Source organism: Anarhichas minor, unplaced genomic scaffold, assembly GCF_050575085.1.
Source record: "Anarhichas minor isolate MPS153535 unplaced genomic scaffold, ASM5057508v1 ptg000024l, whole genome shotgun sequence".
In the NCBI taxonomy this organism is placed as follows: domain Eukaryota; kingdom Metazoa; phylum Chordata; class Actinopteri; order Perciformes; family Anarhichadidae; genus Anarhichas; species Anarhichas minor.
Window position 1 is genome coordinate 14,701,302 of NW_027466470.1, and position 19,743 is coordinate 14,721,044.

Sequence of the window (19,743 nt, forward strand, 5' to 3'; positions counted from 1 at the left end):
TGTCTCATCCTCCCCTTGAAGTGCCGGGGTCACCGCGTGTAGATCTACCCAGCCAAACAACACTTGCCTTGAAGTTTTGGGGCGAGCTTCTCAAAACACTTAACTCTGACCAGATAGTGCTGACTGAATAATGGGGAGCTGTGAGTGGGACATGATCGTTCATATTGTTTAACAAACTCCTTATTTTAAGATAATGGGAAATAATGGCATCGATATTTACATTTTTTTCTTTATTTTCTCAATTCCACACATTTTTTATTATATATAGCCTTTTGTTGGAAGATTGAATGCAGTTGATTTAATTTTGTGAGAGGCTGTTGCATCTTTATGATCACTCACAATTCAATGCATTTGGGATTTAGCCAGTAAACCCGCAGCACTGCAGTCAAGACTTAATTACACTTTTTTGCACAAGACTCGCAATATTGTAAATCACACATTGACAGCACGTGATAAGATGTGAGTAAAACAATATGACAATATGGAAACGCAGAATAGGCTGCGACAGACTCGAGACAAAAGCTCATTTTCAAGAGCTGCTGTTGGTTAAAAGCTGCATATGAATTAGCCTAAATGTATACTTTTAGAGAGGCTGTCTGAATCTGGTCCAAACCTGCCTCAACAGATCAAAAGTCCCACAGACAAAGACTACAGAACACTGCACTAAATGATAATTCAGCTGGGAAAAAAACAAAAAAACAAAATAGGCCATTTCTCAGATTGGTTTGATGTGTCTCATCTTCGGGATGCAGAGTTCACAGAGAGGGGCTCGGGCCTGATACAACTTCCACAATCACATCTTTATTTGGGTTAAAACAGAGACTTTATAATGCACAATCCCTGTTTTGAGATCGGAAGAGAGATAGAGAGGTGCCAAAGAATAACACATATTACCTTTCAAAACGGTGAACTACATAATTGGGTTACACAAAAATCTGGTTCGCTGATTGTACCTGAGCTGACGGTGGTCCTGAAGTCCGGCCTTTGGTCGGACTCTGTGTGTATATGCCGCCATCTGTTGGTGAAGATGTGACACTACTGGTAGAGTTGCACTATTACCTGCATGCCCACAGCACGACGTGTTATTGAGCATGCACAGGTGTGGCAGCAACAGCTACTGAGAATTAGTTTTGACTCAGACCATGAGAACAACAATGCATTTCCAGCAGCAAGAATATATGTATTTCATTTCATTTCGTATTTCATCATATGTGAGTTTTTGAAAGAGCTTCAGAATAGAAAATCTAAATTTCCCAAATGTAATAGTGGTGACTTTGTATGTTGACGTCCTGCTGTCGTCTCTTCTCATATCTTTTGATACTGTGGTTTTGCTGTCATCTACTGGTGTGGATGCTGCACTGCTTTTTGTTTGACTGGATCCATTTGGCAGTGCAGCGATGAAAGCTGTATTCAAGAAGAAAGGTTTACAACACAGATATGTGTGTTCTATCTTACCTTTATACAACTGCAGATCTTTTGTCTTTCTGTATGCATTGTATGCTGTTACACGTTGATCAAGTTTGCAATTACAAATGACAACAATTGTAAGTTTAAGCTGTTTTTCAGTTACCAAGAGGCTTTATTTTTGTTTAGATTGATAACTAAAAACAAGATGGCATGCCATGACACTGATGTATTAATATTGAAGCTTAATTCAAATGTTCAGAATTAAATGCAGTGATGTTTTTTTCATCATTGTAGAGAAGTAGACTTATAGGAGAAGGAAGGACAATGCAAAGAGCGGCCAACAGTAGCCTACACCCATGACAGGAACGGTCCCCTTATTGGCCAAAATAAATAAAACCATGGTGTTGTTTTATTTTATTTTGCTGTGTTTTTTGTCCTGTTTCACTGATTGATAATGAGCCTGTAGACAGATGTGAAGTGTTTTTGGAGCTACACTTGAGTGTCCCATGACTCGCCTCATGTTGCCACACACGTAACCACATTGTAGAGCGTTACTCAAAGTAGAGAACATCCTTTGTATAAGCATTACAACACACATTATGATCGAATGTCAACATTTTAATAACGCATTTCTTGCACATTACATTTTTTACCGAAGTCATCAGTGCATATTCCATTTGGAGTCATACTGTCACGTGCAAGCATCGATGCAATCAGTACTACGGACATTTATGGACAGCGAAAGATTATCACCCTAGAATAGATAGCATGGCACTAGCACACATATGAATATCTAGGTCTAATGCACACACATCATGTTTTGGAGTTAAACAAAACGACACCCGCTCTTAAATGAGTTCTGATTAGACTAATCAAGCTGAACACAGTGCAGGGGCATTTTCTAATCAAAGCAGGAACAAAGAAGGACATTTTCTAATTCTAATAGAGCAATCTGGTAATTGCCTCAAGCGAGTGAAACAGCGCCACGGGTGGTGGTGGTTGGTACATGTCAATGCACCCGTGCAGTCGAGGAAGCCCAGAGAAGTAAATATCAAGTCAGTGTATATAAAAAAAAAAAAAGAAAGACGTAAAAACAACTCTAAGTCATTGGCGGAAAATGGACACATTTCCTGGAGAAGAGATTAAAGTGAGTGTGATGCTCCCTGGCCTCGCGACAAAGAAAAGAAAGTTAACACAATTGAACGTTACCTGCTAAAGGAGTTAGCTTTATGTTTATGTTATCAAAGTTAACGTAAGCAGCGATGGAGAGAGGAAACGAGGAGTTCAACAAACAAACGACCACAACAACAACAACACGTGCAGTGGGGTAATACAGCCGGATACATCCTTGATAGAGGAGAATGGGCCTCGATGTTAGATACAAGTAAGTTCACTATACGCTCGTGTCTTCCCCCGGTGGTTAAATGTGTCTGCGGCTTTCTGTGCGTATTTATTTGTTTGACTTGAACCTCTGTCTGCATTGTTTGCACTCTGAAGCTGTTGCTGATGTGTACTTGCTGATGTTGTGGCTATATTCTGCACGCTCGCATGTCAATGGCGCTTTTGTCTTATTGCTGCTCTCTACACAGTCAGCAGGGACACGAGAGCTCCCAAATATGCTGGAATTCCCCCCCAATTTTGCATACATATATATTTTTGTAGCTGTGATTTGTCAGGCAGCCTGCGCAGGAGGCCTGCCAGTTGCTTCTGAGTATTGATTCCTCTTTTTCTTGTGCTGCAAAATGAATCCTACAGTAGAGACCGTGTAATGTGTTTGATACATGAGTTGATACTTTTTAATCCGTCAATGTTTTTAGACTAGTGGTCAATTGTGATATATGTGTCAGAGTACAATATGCCAAAAGGATACACAAGAAACATATAGTTTATTAAAAAAAAAAAAAAGTCAAATTCTCTGGTTCCAACTTCTGAAATGTGAATATTTTCTGATTTACATCATCTGCTATGAAAATAAACTGTATATCTTTAGGTTTTGGATTGTTGGTTGGACAAAACAAGATATTTGATATTTGAAAACCTCACCTACCTTTTGCTTTGCCACATTTTGATGGGCCTGTTTTCACCACTTTTTAGACCAAATGACTAATCGAGTAATCAAGAAAATAATGGACGGATTCATCGATTGAGAAAAGAATCCTTAGCTGCAGCCGTAGTTTTTTTGTACCACAATGGAATGGCACTACAAATCTGAATTTCTTGTTAAAATTACAACATTCTCATTGAGATAACCTGCTGCTGGCGCCTGAACTGCTAAAATGAGCACTTGGTCTTAGAGTTAATTGAACAGAACCCTGCGGTTTAAATAGGCCAGAACGCCACTGCCAGTATAATTAAACTTTTGCCTCATTATCCTTGAAGTGTGGGAATACCACTTGCAGACCCGATCCAGCCAAACAGAACTGCCTCGTATCCAGTTAACTCTTAATAGATTTGATGTAATTTTCTTCCCTAAAGCACTGACAGTTAACAGATGCAATTGTTGTTTCTAAGAGCAGTGTAGCCCTTTGTTACAGCACAGCTGCAGCCACACTGATGCTTCCATCGGTTGAAACATCGGCATTTTCTGAGGTTTGATGTGTCTGATGGTCATAGTGCAGACCTCACAATTCTGCTGGAGAAAGGTCGGGGTCAGAAAGAGTGAGGGAGAAGACACTTACTCATTAGATGAGAGACAGAGGTGTGTATACTATATATTGGTTTTTTTGTGATACTGTATGATGCATATTTTAAAGGTTGTTTACTAGCATTAGCTAAAGCTCACACAATTTCCCTCATTATTTGGATAAAACTGTTTTTTTTTTGGTGAATGGTCATAATTTTTTGCCAGTCAAACTGTTTAATGCTTAATTGAAGTTCAGAAATCCATGGCGCTGACTGAACCTTTGCTTGAGCTGATGGTGGAGTCCTTTTTGTTGTTGTTGAAAAATCCCGATTTGCTCCCATCTGCTGGTGAAAATGTGACACTACTGGTTTCTGTCAGAAACACCTGTGAGCTCACCTCTCTAAAGGGTCATCGATGGTTCAGACACTGATGCTAAAAATGAAAGATATCGAACTTTTTGGCTGCAAATTCATTTTCAGCAGCGACATAAATAATGAATACATTTTTCAAATGTGCATTTTTTTAAAAATGATTTAAGCAGAGATAATGACCATCCTGCAGCTGTGGAGACTGGAAGCTAAAGTTGTGAGGCCATCTAAAGGTGTAGATGTAGTACTGCTGATTCGTGTCATATACTGACTAAAAAACACGTCGCTGAATCGGGTATTGGTGACAAAACGGCGATCTGATATTACACTATTTTAACAATTCAGTATGTTTATATCTATGTATTTATTTGTTTTTACAAAGTTAGGACAGCAATGTTTAGGTCTAGCCTGATGTTGCATTGCACAGTATTATCCCAGTCACTTCCACACAGTGAGGCATACAGCTTAATAATAAATATTGGTGACAGAGCGGTACTCTATATTGGCTGATACCCAAAGCCAATGTATCGCTATTGCGATGGAAAAAAGTTGGATTGTTTTTGCAAGCGTACAGGTAGTACTGCTGTTTGTTGTGCAGGGTCCTGGAGAAATAGACTGTGTACATGACGTCATGCATGCTTACATCCACTGGTGTAGATATAATACTGTTTGTTGTGCTTGGTGGTGATGTATCAGAGGCTGTGGATGCTAAAGTTTTGCTGATATTTGCAAGCACAGAGGGAGTACTGCTGTGTGCTGTGCTGTAGTACTAGAGACTACAAAGACGCTGTGCTTGTGGACTTGCACACACAGCACAGCTGTAAACAAGGTAGAGAACAGTCTGTCTCCAGGTTTGACAAAGGAGATCCCAGTAGACTCTTCCAAAGAATAATACTTGTTTATGAATTACAACTTTGTCTTAATTTGTATTTTCTCTCAGTGAAAAGGGGTTTAATTGACATTTTTTAACCAATTTTCTCCACAGTAAGTCTTTTGTTACTGTATAAATAGCAGTTTTACTAATATTTGTGTCACTTAACCTCATCAAGACCGTACCAAATATTTAGGCTACATAAAACCGTGACATAATTAAGCCTCATCCATCAAGTGGATCCATCTCGTATCCATGTGAGTCATTTTCACACTGACGTCAGTACAATTAGCACTGATAAATGACCTCTGATAAATGACCTCTGATAAATGACCTCTCGCCAACATGTAATATGAGGATGCTGTTTAATTTAATTGCTTATAACCTAAACTGAGTATGTGTGTTGGCTGAAATGAAGCACCCAAGGACAATGACCTGATCCAGCAGGAGCTTTCTGTATTTTTTATTTTTTATTTACAGCAGAACTATCTGACTGTATGTCAAGAATGCAGTTGTAGCTACACGAGACAGAAAATACTGGAATAATGGCAACACAAATGTAATCACAGTGCATGTGTATTAGAAAAATGAAGATTCAATAGAAAACCTACCAATGCACTGATATTCCAATACACATTATGACCAACTTCACGCTTCATTTTGTATAATCATTTATTGCACACTGAGTGTCTTTCCAACATTAACGGATAGTGATAAATAATCCCATTAAGTGATGCATAATCATTACTTTTTATAAAGCATGTGCACAGCTGTTTGCGTGGCAATGACACAAACAGTAGTCTGATATATTACCACAGAGTTAGATGATATCCTGAATAAGCAAAGATGTTTGAGATTTCTACTTTAAAAAAAAAAAATGATTTGAAAGATTCTTGAAACAACGCACCATCCCTGATTGATGTGAGTGCAGTATGGAACGTTAGTTACATGTTGTAACTCCAGATTCTATGGGTATAGGCGTAGCCCTCTAAGAGCTTTCACTATACAAGCAGTTGAAAAGTTTCCATCGTCCTGTATTTATTGTCCTTAAGAGCTGGAGGTGAAGAAAGCTGGACATCATTGCCACTGTTCATGTTTCTGCCATGGCGTGTTTGGCAGCTTCGGTGTGGGAGACTATATGTTGTCTAATGAAAAGATTCAATCAGCATTAAATCTGTCTGATTTCTTGTTAACTGCCACAGTGATGTTTCTGCTAGTGGTCAAAGCCTACACGGGGTATTTTTATGTGCCATGTCTCATCCTTACATCATCTGATATTCACACTCTCCAGCTCTCTCCGAACTCTTCGATGCTCCTGGCCCTGGTACCATCTGGCTTCATCCAGTCATTCCGCTCGTGACCGTCAAAGTTCCCACACAGACCCCCCACCTTCTTTTTATACAAGCGTGGTAGAATGATCTCTGTGGAAACAACATCAACAATACAGTGTTACTTAATTCAGTGTATAACTCTCTCCTAGAGAAAATAACCCATTTGTTGACATGGGATAGAATGATGAGTTGAGATTTGAGGATTTTGTTGATGAGTCCTACAAATCCCAGGACAACAGTGAATTCTATCGTTTAATGAGGTGAAGATGAGCTACCTGCACTGCTGCGACCATCAAACTCCACTGAGAGGCCAAAGTCGGTCTTCAGGTAGATGCGAGAGGAATGCTTCCAGATCTTTAGACCAGCAGTCGGTGAGGCAGGAGTTTTGGTTTTCCTTCCATCCACCTGGAGGAAGACAGAAGGGGGTATGTGTCAATGACATTTATCATATTTAAGTAAACTCTTATGATCTATGATTGTGTGCAAGGATTCACAAAACATACATTTTTAACCATACTATCGCGTGTCTTTAGGGATGGTCAAACTTTGCTTTTATTGTCTAATTTGAGATGAGGATATAAATCGAACTTCAATTTTCCTTTTTTTAAAACAAAAATATCAGTCTGAGAATATATCAAAATCATGAAAGTTGATGCACAATGAATAATGTGGGATCATTATTCCTTCTTTCATGTGCTGTTTTTCATTTTGAGGGTGATGCACATAAAAGAAAATACTGATTTGGACGTTGATTATCAAAGCTTCAGAGCATTCAGCCTTAATTCATAATCGTATGAAACATTTATAAAATATAAGCTATAACAATTAAAAAAATTGTTACTGCATGAGTATGCTAAAGCTTGAGTGTTCTTCTGCTATTCAATTCAATATACTGTGTGCAGGCCTTCTTAAATGTACATGGCTCAGACTGCTTCTGACTCCTGAGAAAAATCTGTCAATATTGCAACTTTTTTACATGCTCTCTCTTTTTTATTTCCTTGCTCTCATATACACACACACAAACATGTGTAAAGTGCCAATAGGGAAATAACATATGACAGAGCATAATCTAGCGCCACATCATCAGCCCCACTGCTGTCGTAACACCGCACAGAAACAAATGTGAAGGAGCACTGGCAAAATATGCACTGGCAAAATATGAGGATGTTATCCCGTGAACATAATAGTATGTCTGCTGAAAAGGAGCCACAGGAACATGAGATGGAGGCAGTGTGTTGTTAAAAGGCCCTTGATACTTACGACCAGCATCCGATTCTTCTTGAATACCACAGTGTGATCATACACTCTGATCTTAAGCTCTTGTAATTTATGGTGTTCCTTATGCTCTTCACTGTCGTCATCATGTTTGCTATCATCATCATCATCTTCATCGTCTTCGTCGCTCACACTGCGGCTGTGGTCTTCTTCAATGCTACTGTCACCGTGATGCTGACTATCATCGTCATCATGTACGGTATTGATGGCCTCGATGTAAACATGTGGAAGGTAATTTGGCAAGCTGTTGGTCCGGACCAGCACATACGAGTGCTCACCGTCAAATTTATGCTTCATTTGATCAAATGTTCTGTACTCGGGGTCTCCCCTGATAGTGCACTCTCCGAAGCCTGTGGAGCAACAAGTGTAGAGCAATTCATGAATGAGTGAACATGATATAACATGGTTTAGATACATCACAGAGTTAAATGTTGACATTTACAGCACCTGTAGACTGGCAGTAATAATTTCCCTTCTCATTTTGAAGGCAGACATCATCTCCATCGCACTCAACTTCGTCATCGCAGTCAATCTCCCCCACGCCGTCGTCTTTCTCACATTCACATTTCTGACTGCAGTGATTGGTGTACCACACTTCATTAAACTGACAAGAGAGAGAGAGAGTCATCATACTGCCAGGACATCAATGTCCACATGCGCAATTTTGGCAATAATGCTCAGGCCTTCAGAATGTAGACCCAAGTATTTGACGCTATATATGACTTGTGCCATTGATGAGGAGTCATTTTGACACTCACATGATGTCCGGTGCCATTCCTGCCCACACATCCACATTGTTGGATAGGCACACAAGCCCTCTGTCCATGCACAAATCCTTCATCACATACACATCCCTGCACACAACCCTCATTGTCACTGCAGCCTGGTGGGCCATTCAGGTGTTTACAGGTTGGACTGCATGGTGGGTCACACGCGGTGTAATGACTGTTCTCTGGGCAAGAGGGTGCTAGAGAGACAGAGTGGTAGGGACAGAGTTTACTGTCTTAGCACACGGGTGAACTTTGCCATTGGAATCTAACATATGAGGTAGAAAGCACAGTATAAGAATCCCAGTCCTTGTTTTTATAGAGAAATAAGAACATCTAACTTACTTGGTACATGTGTAGTTGGTGGTTGTGTTCTGGCTGTCGTTGTAGATTGTGGTGTGGCTGTAGTTGTAGGCTGAGGTCTACCTGTAGTTGTAGGCTGAGGTCTACCTATTGTTGTAGGCTGAGGTCTACCTGTAGTTGTAGGCTGAGGTCTACCTGTTGTTGTTGTAGGCTGAGGTCTACCTGTAGTTGTAGGCTGAGGTCTACCTGTAGTTGTAGGCTGAGGTCTACCTGTAGTTGTAGGCTGCGGTCTACCTGTTGTAGGCTGAGGTCTACCTGTAGTTGAATGTGGTTTATTGGTTGTTGTAGGCTGAGGTCTACCTGTAGTTGTAGGCTGCGGTCTACCTGTTGTAGGCTGCGGTCTACCTGTTGTAGGCTGAGGTCTACCTGTAGTTGTAGGCTGAGGTCTGCCTGTAGTTGTAGGCTGAGGTCTACCTGTTGTTGTCGGCTGAGGTCTACCTGTTGTAGGCTGAGGTCTACCTGTAGTTGAATGTGGTTTATTGGTTGTTGTAGGCTGAGGTCTACCTGTAGTTGTAGGCTGCGGTCTACCTGTTGTAGGCTGCGGTCTACCTGTAGTTGTAGGCTGAGGTCTACCTGTAGTTGTAGGCTGAGGTCTACCTATTGTTGTAGGCTGAGGTCTACCTATTGTTGTAGCCTGAGGTCTACCTATTGTTGTAGGCTGCGGTCTGCCTGTAGTTGTAGGCTGAGGTCTACCTGTTGTTGTCGGCTGAGGTCTACCTGTTGTTGTAGGCTGAGGTCTACCTGTAGTTGAATGTGGTTTATTGGTTGTTGTAGGTTGTGGTCCAGCTGTTGTTGTGGGCTGTGGGGTAGCTGTCGTGGGTTGGGGTTTAACTGTGGTTGGAGGTTGTGGTTGAGCTGTGGTTGGTGGTTGTGGTTTAACTGTGGTTTTTAGCTCTGGCTGAGTTTCAGTTGGAGGTTGTGGTCTAACTGTTGTTGGTGGTTGTGATCCAGCTGTAGGTTCATGGCTTTCTGTGGTTGGGGGTTCATTAGATGTAGCTGTTGGTTCTGGTCTTGCTGTCATTTGAGGTTTTTCTGTAAATTCTGGTTCTGGTTGCTCTGGAGGTTCAACTCCTGGGTGCTCTGTTGTTGGTGGGTAAGGTGTAGCTGTGGTTTGGGGTCCAGTTGTCGTTGTTATTGGTTGTGGCCTTGTTGGTGGGAGATCAGGATTTGATGTTGCTGTAAAGGTAGTTGTCGGTGTTGGCTGGGGTTTTGATGAAGTTGACGTTTGTGTAGCAGTTGAGCTGTTCGCTGGAGGAAACTCTGGACCCACTGTTGCAACTAGATTGAAGGTTGTGAGAACAGGGATTGTTGGTTTAGCTAGGTCTGTGACTACGTTTCAAAATCAAGTCAGTCATGTTTTCAGTTATGATGTGTGTGAACATAATTTAATTTCAGTAGGAGGACAGAGTTACCTGTGCAGTGCCCATGATGAAGTGATACATCATCAATGGCAACATCGGACTGATCGTTGGAACCTATTCGGCCCTCAAATATGATCTAAAAGGAAGTACACATGTTACTAAAGCACAGCATACCTGTTATAGCATACTGATTCATTCAAGTTCAATTACACTCATTTAATGTTGCAGGTAGAATACTAATTTACTAACACTAACTTGCTCTGCAAGTTTCTAACATTAGACGTGTTTAGAAAAACATTTCACCTGGAAAGCCCCAGTTGTTGTGACGTCCACCTGAGCCATGTGCCACATATTTCCTTGGTCATTTCTCTTCCACCAAACAGCCTCAGCTAATCTGTCCTGGAGCAGGTAAACATGGAGGCCCATTGTATCTGCTGAGCCATACATATGGTACCAGAACTGCAGACACTGAGGTCCAGAGTCAGAACACTCAGAGCTGATGAGACGAGCTGTGTCTCCATTTGACGCGCTGTTGGCTTCGATGTAAAGATAGTGTCCATCTGGTTAAGGACATAAGAGGTAGGTAAGTTAAAGCAATGTACAGCATATTTTAAAGTTTTCTTAGATAATGTTATACAAGGTTTCTGCCAGTGTATTACAAGCCCGGCGCCCTGCGACAACTTCAGCTTCGGTGCACTTAAGGTGGGTTGACTTTTAAGGTGGACCAGGGTTTGCATTTTAGTGACAAGCCACTCCTCTGAGAACAACTTTTCTGGTGGAAACCCTGTTAAAGTTCAATGCATGTCATGTTGCAGCTGAAACTGGTTGCTAAATGTTAACAATGCAAATGTCTTTATAACACCGAAAGACAGAAAATTACTTAATCCATAAGCAACTTTACTGCTACATCCTAAAGGAAATATATTATCTTGATGAAATACAGTACATCAGTTCAGACAGTCTGCCATTCTGGTTTGACAAGTAAGAACTATTTCAACAACCAACAATAATTTTTTTGCTAGATATAAGTGTGACTGTGGCGGATGTCAAACTGGCGAAGAGTGTGCTGACAGTTCTACACCAACTTGGCTGGGCCTCTCTATTTATTATGTCTTTAATTACCTCCCGTGGTGTGATCTGAAGAAGGCCCAGTCATCATAGTAGGAGTGGAACCACTATATCTTGTCCAATCAAAAACATCAGTAAGAAGTTGATTCCACTGACATAGATCCTGTTCAAAATGGCAGTTGAGTTGGCATACTGGGAACAAAAGTCAGACATTAGATTACTGGAAATCACAAAAACTGGATGTAGATAAAATGAACTGTGAAGGTCCCAACACCAACTGTCTAAAAGTGCTGCTGTGGTTAGCACTGTACCTGAGTGTGGTGGTGGTGTATTATCTGGAGCTTCAGTAACATTTTCCCCATTAATGAAGGCTGTTTGTGGTTCCACTGTTAGAGGTATGGTGACATTTGCTGCAGGGGGCTGAGCTGTATCGGGGAGCTGAGCAGTAACATTGACCACAGGAGGCTGTGGAGCTGCAGTGGTTGGCTCTGGGACAATTGGAGGAGTTGTGTTTCCTTCAGGTTTAGGAGGACCTGTTGTCACAACACCACTCACATCTGCAACAGTTTAAGAAAGGTTATTACCTGCACATTTTTGATACATTATCAAGCTACACAGCCTTAAGATAAATAATGTTTTTTAGGGTTTAGTGGTACTTACCAGAGCATCGGCCACGATAAAGCTTTACATCATCTATTGCCACATCAGACTCTTCGTTGGAGCCTCTACGCCCCTCCACGATGATCTTAAGTTAGGGGGAAAAATATTTGTTAAGATCTCTCTTATAGTTAATATTTCACCATTACAACATAATTGACTGACGATCTTTAAATCATCTAATCATCAGCGCCTGGTGGGAGGTGTCTGACCTGGAAAGCCCCAGTTGTTGTGACATCCACCTGAGCCATGTGCCACATATTTCCTTGGTCATTTCTCTTCCACCAAACAGCCTCAGCTAATCTGTCCTGGAGCAGGTAAACATGGAGGCCCATTGTATCTGCTGAGCCATACATATGGTACCAGAACTGCAGACACTGAGGTCCAGAGTCAGAACACTCAGAGCTGATGAGACGAGCTGTGTCTCCATTTGACGCGCTGTTGGCTTCGATGTAAAGATAGTGTCCATCTGGTTAAGGACATAAGAGGTAGGTAAGTTAAAGCAATGTACAGCATATTTTAAAGTTTTCTTAGATAATGTTATACAAGGTTTCTGCCAGTGTATTACAAGCCCGGCGCCCTGCGACAACTTCAGCTTCGGTGCACTTAAGGTGGGTTGACTTTTAAGGTGGACCAGCGTTTGCATTTTAGTGACAAGCCACTCCTCTGAGAACAACTTTTCTGGTGGAAACCCTGTTAAAGTTCAAGGCATGTCATGGTGCAGCTGAAACTGGTTGCTAAATGTTGACAATGCAAATGTCTTTATAACACCGAAAGACAGAAAATTACTTAATCCATAAGCAACTTTACTGCTACATCCTAAAGGAAATATATTATCTTGATGAAATACAGTACATCAGTTCAGACAGTCTGCCATTCTGGTTTGACAAGTAAGAACTACTTCAACAACCAACAATCATTTTTTGCTAGATATAAGTGTGACTGTGGCGGATGTCAAACTGGCGAAGAGTGTGCTGACAGTTCTACACCAACTTTGCTCGGCCTCTCTATTTATTATGTCTTTAATTACCTCCCGTGGTGTGATCTGAAGAAGGCCCAGTCATCATAGTAGGAGTGGAACCACTATATCTTGTCCAATCAAAAACATCAGTAAGAAGTTGATTCCACTGACATAGATCCTGTTCAAAATGGCAGTTGAGTTGGCATACTGGGAACAAAAGTCAGACATTAGATTACTGGAAATCACAAAAACTGGATGTAGATAAAATGAACTGTGAAGGTCCCAACACCAGCTGTCTAAAAGTGCTGCTGTGGTTAGCACTGTACCTGAGTGTGGTGGTGGTCTATTATCTGGAGCTTCAGTAACATTTTCCCCATTAATGAAGGCTGTTTGTGGTTCCACTGTTGGAGGTATGGTGACATTTGCTGCAGGGGGCTGAGCTGTATCGGGGAGCTGAGCAGTGACATTGACCACAGGAGGCTGTGGAGCTGCAGTGGTTGGCTCTGGGACAATTGGAGGAGTTATGTTTCCTTCAGGTTTAGGAGGACCTGTTGTCACAACACCACTCACATCTGCAACAGTTTAAGAAAGGTTATTACCTGCACATTTTTGATACATTATCAAGCTACACAGCCTTAAGATAAATAATGTTTTTTAGGGTTTAGTGGTACTTACCAGAGCATCGGCCACGATAAAGCTTTACATCATCTATTGCCACATCAGACTCTTCGTTGGAGCCTCTACGCCCCTCCATGATGATCTTAAGTTAGGGGGAAAAATATTTGTTAAGATCTCTCTTATAGTTAATATTTTACCATTACAACATAATTGACTGACGATCTTTAAATCATCTAATCATCAGCGCCTGGTGGGAGGTGTCTGACCTGGAAAGCCCCAGTTGTTGTGATGTCCACCTGAGCCATGTGCCACATATTTCCTTGGTCATTTCTCTTCCACCAAACAGCCTCAGCTAATCTGTCCTGGAGCAGGTAAACATGGAGGCCCATTGTATCTGCTGAGCCATACATATGGTACCAGAACTGCAGACACTGAGGTCCAGAGTCAGAACACTCAGAGCTGATGAGACGAGCTGTGTCTCCATTTGATGCGCTGTTGGCTTCGATGTAAAGATAGTGTCCATCTGGTTAAGGACATAAGAGGTAGGTAAGTTCAAGTAATGTACAGCATATTTTAAAGTTTTCTTAGATAATGTTATACAAGGTTTCTGCCAGTGTATTACAAGCCCGGCGCCCTGCAACAACTTCAGCTTCGGTGCACTTAAGGTGGGTTGACTTTTAAGGTGGACCAGGGTTTGCATTTTAGTGACAAGCCACTCCTCTGAGAACAACTTTTCTGGTGGAAACCCTGTTAAAGTTCAAGGCGTGTCATGTTGCAGCTGAAACTGGTTGCTAAATGTTGACAATGCAAATGTCTTTATAACACCGAAAGACAGAAAATTACTTAATCCATAAGCAACTTTACTACTACATCCTAAAGGAAATATATTATCTTGATGAAATACAGTACATCAGTTCAGACAGTCTGCCATTCTGGTTTGACAAGTAAGAACTACTTCAACAACCAACAATCATTTTTTTGCTAGATATAAGTGTGACTGTGGCGGATGTCAAACTGGCGAAGAGTGTGCTGACAGTTCTACACCAACTTTGCTCGGCCTCTCTATTTATTATGTCTTTAATTACCTCCCGTGGTGTGATCTGAAGAAGGCCCAGTCATCATAGTAGGAGTGGAACCACTATATCTTGTCCAATCAAAAACATCAGTAAGAAGTTGATTCCACTGACATAGATCCTGTTCAAAATGGCAGTTGAGTTGGCATACTGGGAACAAAAGTCAGACATTAGATTACTGGAAATCACAAAAACTGGATGTAGATAAAATTAACTGTGAAGGTCCCAACACCAGCTGTCTAAAAGTGCTGCTGTGGTTAGCACTGTACCTGAGTGTGGTGGTGGTGTATTATCTGGAGCTTCAGTAACATTTTCACCATTAATGAAGGCTGTTTGTGGTTCCACTGTTGGAGGTATGGTGACATTTGCTGCAGGGGGCTGAGCTGTATCGGGGAGCTGAGCAGTAACATTGACCACAGGAGGCTGTGGAGCTGCAGTGGTTGGCTCTGGGACAATTGGAGGAGTTGTGTTTCCTTCAGGTTTTGGAGGACCTGTTGTCACAACACCACTCACATCTGCAACAGTTTAAGAAAGGTTATTACCTGCACATTTTTGATACATTATCAAGCTACACAGCCTTAAGATAAATAATGTTTTTTAGGGTTTAGTGGTACTTACCAGAGCATCGGCCACGATAAAGCTTTACATCATCTATTGCCACATCAGACTCTTCGTTGGAGCCTCTACGCCCCTCCATGATGATCTTAAGTTAGAGGGAAAAATATTAGTTAAGATCTCTCTTATAGTTAATATTTTACCATTACAACATAATTGACTGACGATCTTTAAATCATCCAATCATCAGCGCCTGGTGGGAGGTGTCTGACCTGGAAAGCCCCAGTTGTTGTGACGTCCACCTGAGCCATGTGCCACATATTTCCTTGGTCATTTCTCTTCCACCAAACAGCCTCAGCTAATCTGTCCTGGAGCAGGTAAACATGGAGGCCCATTGTATCTGCTGAGCCATACATATGGTACCAGAACTGCAGACACTGAGGTCCAGAGTCAGAACACTCAGAGCTGATGAGACGAGCTGTGTCTCCATTTGACGCGCTGTTGGCTTCGATGTAAAGATAGTGTCCATCTGGTTAAGGACATAAGAGGTAAGTAAGTTCAAGTAATGTACAGCATATTTTAAAGTTTTCTTAGATAATGTTATACAAGGTTTCTGCCAGTGTATTACAAGCCCGGCGCCCTGCGACAACTTCAGCTTCGGTGCACTTAAGGTGGGTTGACTTTTAAGGTGGACCAGCGTTTGCATTTTAGTGACAAGCCACTCCTCTGAGAACAGCTTTTCTGGTGGAAACCCTGTTAAAGTTCAAGGCATGTCATGTTGCAGCTGAAACTGGTTGCTAAATGTTGACAATGCAAATGTCTTTATAACACCGAAAGACAGAAAATTACTTAATCCATAAGCAACTTTACTGCTACATCCTAAAGGAAATATATTATCTTGATGAAATACAGTACATCAGTTCAGACAGTCTGCCATTCTGGTTTGACAAGTAAGAACTACTTCAACAACCAACAATCATTTTTTTGCTAGATATAAGTGTGACTGTGGCGGATGTCAAACTGGCGAAGAGTGTGCTGACAGTTCTACACCAACTTTGCTCGGCCTCTCTATTTATTATGTCTTTAATTACCTCCCGTGGTGTGATCTGAAGAAGGCCCAGTCATCATAGTAGGAGTGGAACCACTATATCTTGTCCAATCAAAAACATCAGTAAGAAGTTGATTCCACTGACATAGATCCTGTTCAAAATGGCAGTTGAGTTGGCATACTGGGAACAAAAGTCAGACATTAGATTACTGGAAATCACAAAAACTGGATGTAGATAAAATGAACTGTGAAGGTCCCAACACCAGCTGTCTAAAAGTGCTGCTGTGGTTAGCACTGTACCTGAGTGTGGTGGTGGTGTATTATCTGGAGCTTCAGTAACATTTTCACCATTAATGAAGGCTGTTTGTGGTTCCACTGTTGGAGGTATGGTGACATTTGCTGCAGGGGGCTGAGCTGTATCGGGGAGCTGAGCAGTAACATTGACCACAGGAGGCTGTGGAGCTGCAGTGGTTGGCTCTGGGACAATTGGAGGAGTTGTGTTTCCTTCAGGTTTTGGAGGACCTGTTGTCACAACACCACTCACATCTGCAACAGTTTAAGAAAGGTTATTACCTGCACATTTTTGATACATTATCAAGCTACACAGCCTTAAGATAAATAATGTTTTTTAGGGTTTAGTGGTACTTACCAGAGCATCGGCCACGATAAAGCTTTACATCATCTATTGCCACATCAGACTCTTCGTTGGAGCCTCTACGCCCCTCCATGATGATCTTAAGTTAGAGGGAAAAATATTTGTTAAGATCTCTCTTATAGTTAATATTTTACCATTACAACATAATTGACTGACGATCTTTAAATCATCTAATCATCAGCGCCTGGTGGGAGGTGTCTGACCTGGAAAGCCCCAGTTGATGTGATGTCCACCTGAGCCATGTGCCACATATTTCCTTGGTCATTTCTCTTCCACCAAACAGCCTCAGCTAATCTGTCCTGGAGCAGGTAAACATGGAGGCCCATTGTATCTGCTGAGCCATACATATGGTACCAGAACTGCAGACACTGAGGTCCAGAGTCAGAACACTCAGAGCTGATGAGACGAGCTGTGTCTCCATTTGACGCGCTGTTGGCTTCGATGTAAAGATAGTGTCCATCTGGTTAAGGACATAAGAGGTAGGTAAGTTAAAGCAATGTACAGCATATTTTAAAGTTTTCTTAGATAATGTTATACAAGGTTTCTGCCAGTGTATTACAAGCCCGGCGCCCTGCGACAACTTCAGCTTCGGTGCACTTAAGGTGGGTTGACTTTTAAGGTGGACCAGCGTTTGCATTTTAGTGACAAGCCACTCCTCTGAGAACAGCTTTTCTGGTGGAAACCCTGTTAAAGTTCAAGGCATGTCATGTTGCAGCTGAAACTGGTTGCTAAATGTTGACAATGCAAATGTCTTTATAACACCGAAAGACAGAAAATTACTTAATCCATAAGCAACTTTACTGCTACATCCTAAAGGAAATATATTATCTTGATGAAATACAGTACATCAGTTCAGACAGTCTGCCATTCTGGTTTGACAAGTAAGAACTACTTCAACAACCAACAATCATTTTTTGCTAGATATAAGTGTGACTGTGGCGGATGTCAAACTGGCGAAGAGTGTGCTGACAGTTCTACACCAACTTTGCTCGGCCTCTCTATTTATTATGTCTTTAATTACCTCCCGTGGTGTGATCTGAAGAAGGCCCAGTCATCATAGTAGGAGTGGAACCACTATATCTTGTCCAATCAAAAACATCAGTAAGAAGTTGATTCCACTGACATAGATCCTGTTCAAAATGGCAGTTGAGTTGGCATACTGGGAACAAAAGTCAGACATTAGATTACTGGAAATCACAAAAACTGGATGTAGATAAAATGAACTGTGAAGGTCCCAACACCAGCTGTCTAAAAGTGCTGCTGTGGTTAGCACTGTACCTGAGTGTGGTGGTGGTCTATTATCTGGAGCTTCAGTAACATTTTCCCCATTAATGAAGGCTGTTTGTGGTTCCACTGTTGGAGGTATGGTGACATTTGCTGCAGGGGGCTGAGCTGTATCGGGGAGCTGAGCAGTGACATTGACCACAGGAGGCTGTGGAGCTGCAGTGGTTGGCTCTGGGACAATTGGAGGAGTTGTGTTTCCTTCAGGTTTAGGAGGACCTGTTGTCACAACACCACTCACATCTGCAACAGTTTAAGAAAGGTTATTACCTGCACATTTTTGATACATTATCAAGCTACACAGCCTTAAGATAAATAATGTTTTTTAGGGTTTAGTGGTACTTACCAGAGCATCGGCCACGATAAAGCTTTAAATCATCTATTGCCACATCAGACTCTTCGTTGGAGCCTCGACGCCCCTCCATGATGATCTTAAGTTAGGGGGAAAAATATTTGTTAAGATCTCTCTTATAGTTAATATTTTACCATTACAACATAATTGACTGACGATCTTTAAATCATCTAATCATCAGCGCCTGGTGGGAGGTGTCTGACCTGGAAAGCCCCAGTTGTTGTGATGTCCACCTGAGCCATGTGCCACATATTTCCTTGGTCATTTCTCTTCCACCAAACAGCCTCAGCTAATCTGTCCTGGAACAAGTAGACATGGAGGCCCATTGTATCTGCTGAGCCATACATATGGTACCAGAACTGCAGACACTGAGGTCCAGAGTCAGAACACTCAGAGCTGATGAGACGAGCTGTGTCTCCATGTGTCACACTGCTGGCCTCGATGTAAAGATAGTGACCATCTAGAAAACAGGAATGAAATGAAACAAATTGTCGATACACTTTATATTGTTAGACAGATTTTCCTTACCTCCACATTTAGAATTTTACATAGAGAAAGAGTATATTACCACCAGTGTGGCCAGCAGATGGCCCAGTCATCAAGGTTGGGGTGGAACCACTGTGCCATGTCCAGTCAAAAGCATCTGTCACCATCTGATTCCAGCTACAAAGGTTGCTGTCGAAGCTACAGTCTATTTTGCAGACTAAAAGGGAACATGAACATGAACTAAATGTTGAGGCCCTTGTGCAACTTCCTAAAAATTTAGACAATCTTTAACTTCAATTACCATAACAAATTGCACTAGTCACTTGACATAAATGTTAATTTGTAACCACACTTCAGCTTTTTGATGGAGAAACAAGTGGCCCATAAAATATAGCTTCCTGTGCACTTACTCGGGAGTGAGGGGAGGACTTCCACAGCTGTGGAAGGAGGCTCAGTTCCACTAATCAGGCCAGGGAAGCTACCTAAAGGTGGTCATTATTGATGTTGTTTAAACCATGAGATATCTGTTATGGCCATGATTTATTGATTTAGTTGCACCATTGGATTATATTATTATATCATTCATCAAATTTAAAATGTTTCGTTCTTCTTTTTAGTCAGAG

At 41.6% G+C, this 19,743-nt stretch overlaps 3 protein-coding genes across 3 annotated transcripts in view; all 3 read right to left on the reverse strand.

The window, feature by feature from the left end:
• Positions 1-6,547: 6,547 nt before the first annotated feature.
• LOC142956052 (zonadhesin-like) overlaps positions 6,548-19,743 on the reverse strand; it is a 152,296-nt gene continuing 139,100 nt past the window's right edge. The window contains exons 16-27 of the mRNA XM_076097352.1: positions 18,838-19,094; positions 18,629-18,713; positions 18,280-18,501; positions 18,023-18,160; positions 13,937-14,193; positions 10,418-10,502; positions 9,330-9,464; positions 8,634-8,842; positions 8,323-8,479; positions 7,861-8,225; positions 6,876-7,005; positions 6,548-6,690 (exon numbers count right to left, since the gene is read on the reverse strand). Coding sequence (XP_075953467.1) covers positions 6,548-6,690; positions 6,876-7,005; positions 7,861-8,225; positions 8,323-8,479; positions 8,634-8,842; positions 9,330-9,464; positions 10,418-10,502; positions 13,937-14,193; positions 18,023-18,160; positions 18,280-18,501; positions 18,629-18,713; positions 18,838-19,094 — 2,183 coding nt within the window. The remainder of the gene's footprint in view (positions 6,691-6,875; positions 7,006-7,860; positions 8,226-8,322; positions 8,480-8,633; positions 8,843-9,329; positions 9,465-10,417; positions 10,503-13,936; positions 14,194-18,022; positions 18,161-18,279; positions 18,502-18,628; positions 18,714-18,837; positions 19,095-19,743) is intronic.
• LOC142955942 (MAM and LDL-receptor class A domain-containing protein 1-like) lies at positions 10,643-13,806 on the reverse strand. The gene is made up of 7 exons (XM_076097211.1): positions 13,728-13,806; positions 13,379-13,624; positions 13,122-13,259; positions 12,304-12,560; positions 12,095-12,179; positions 11,746-11,991; positions 10,643-10,926 (listed from the first exon to the last, which is right to left on the reverse strand). Exons 1-7 carry the CDS (start codon positions 13,804-13,806, stop codon positions 10,643-10,645), a joined length of 1,335 nt encoding a protein of 444 aa, XP_075953326.1.
• LOC142955943 (MAM and LDL-receptor class A domain-containing protein 1-like) lies at positions 14,914-17,252 on the reverse strand. Its single transcript, XM_076097212.1, has 8 exons — positions 17,205-17,252; positions 16,996-17,080; positions 16,647-16,892; positions 16,390-16,527; positions 15,571-15,827; positions 15,362-15,446; positions 15,013-15,258; positions 14,914-14,921 (listed from the first exon to the last, which is right to left on the reverse strand). Exons 1-8 carry the CDS (start codon positions 17,250-17,252, stop codon positions 14,914-14,916), a joined length of 1,113 nt encoding a protein of 370 aa, XP_075953327.1.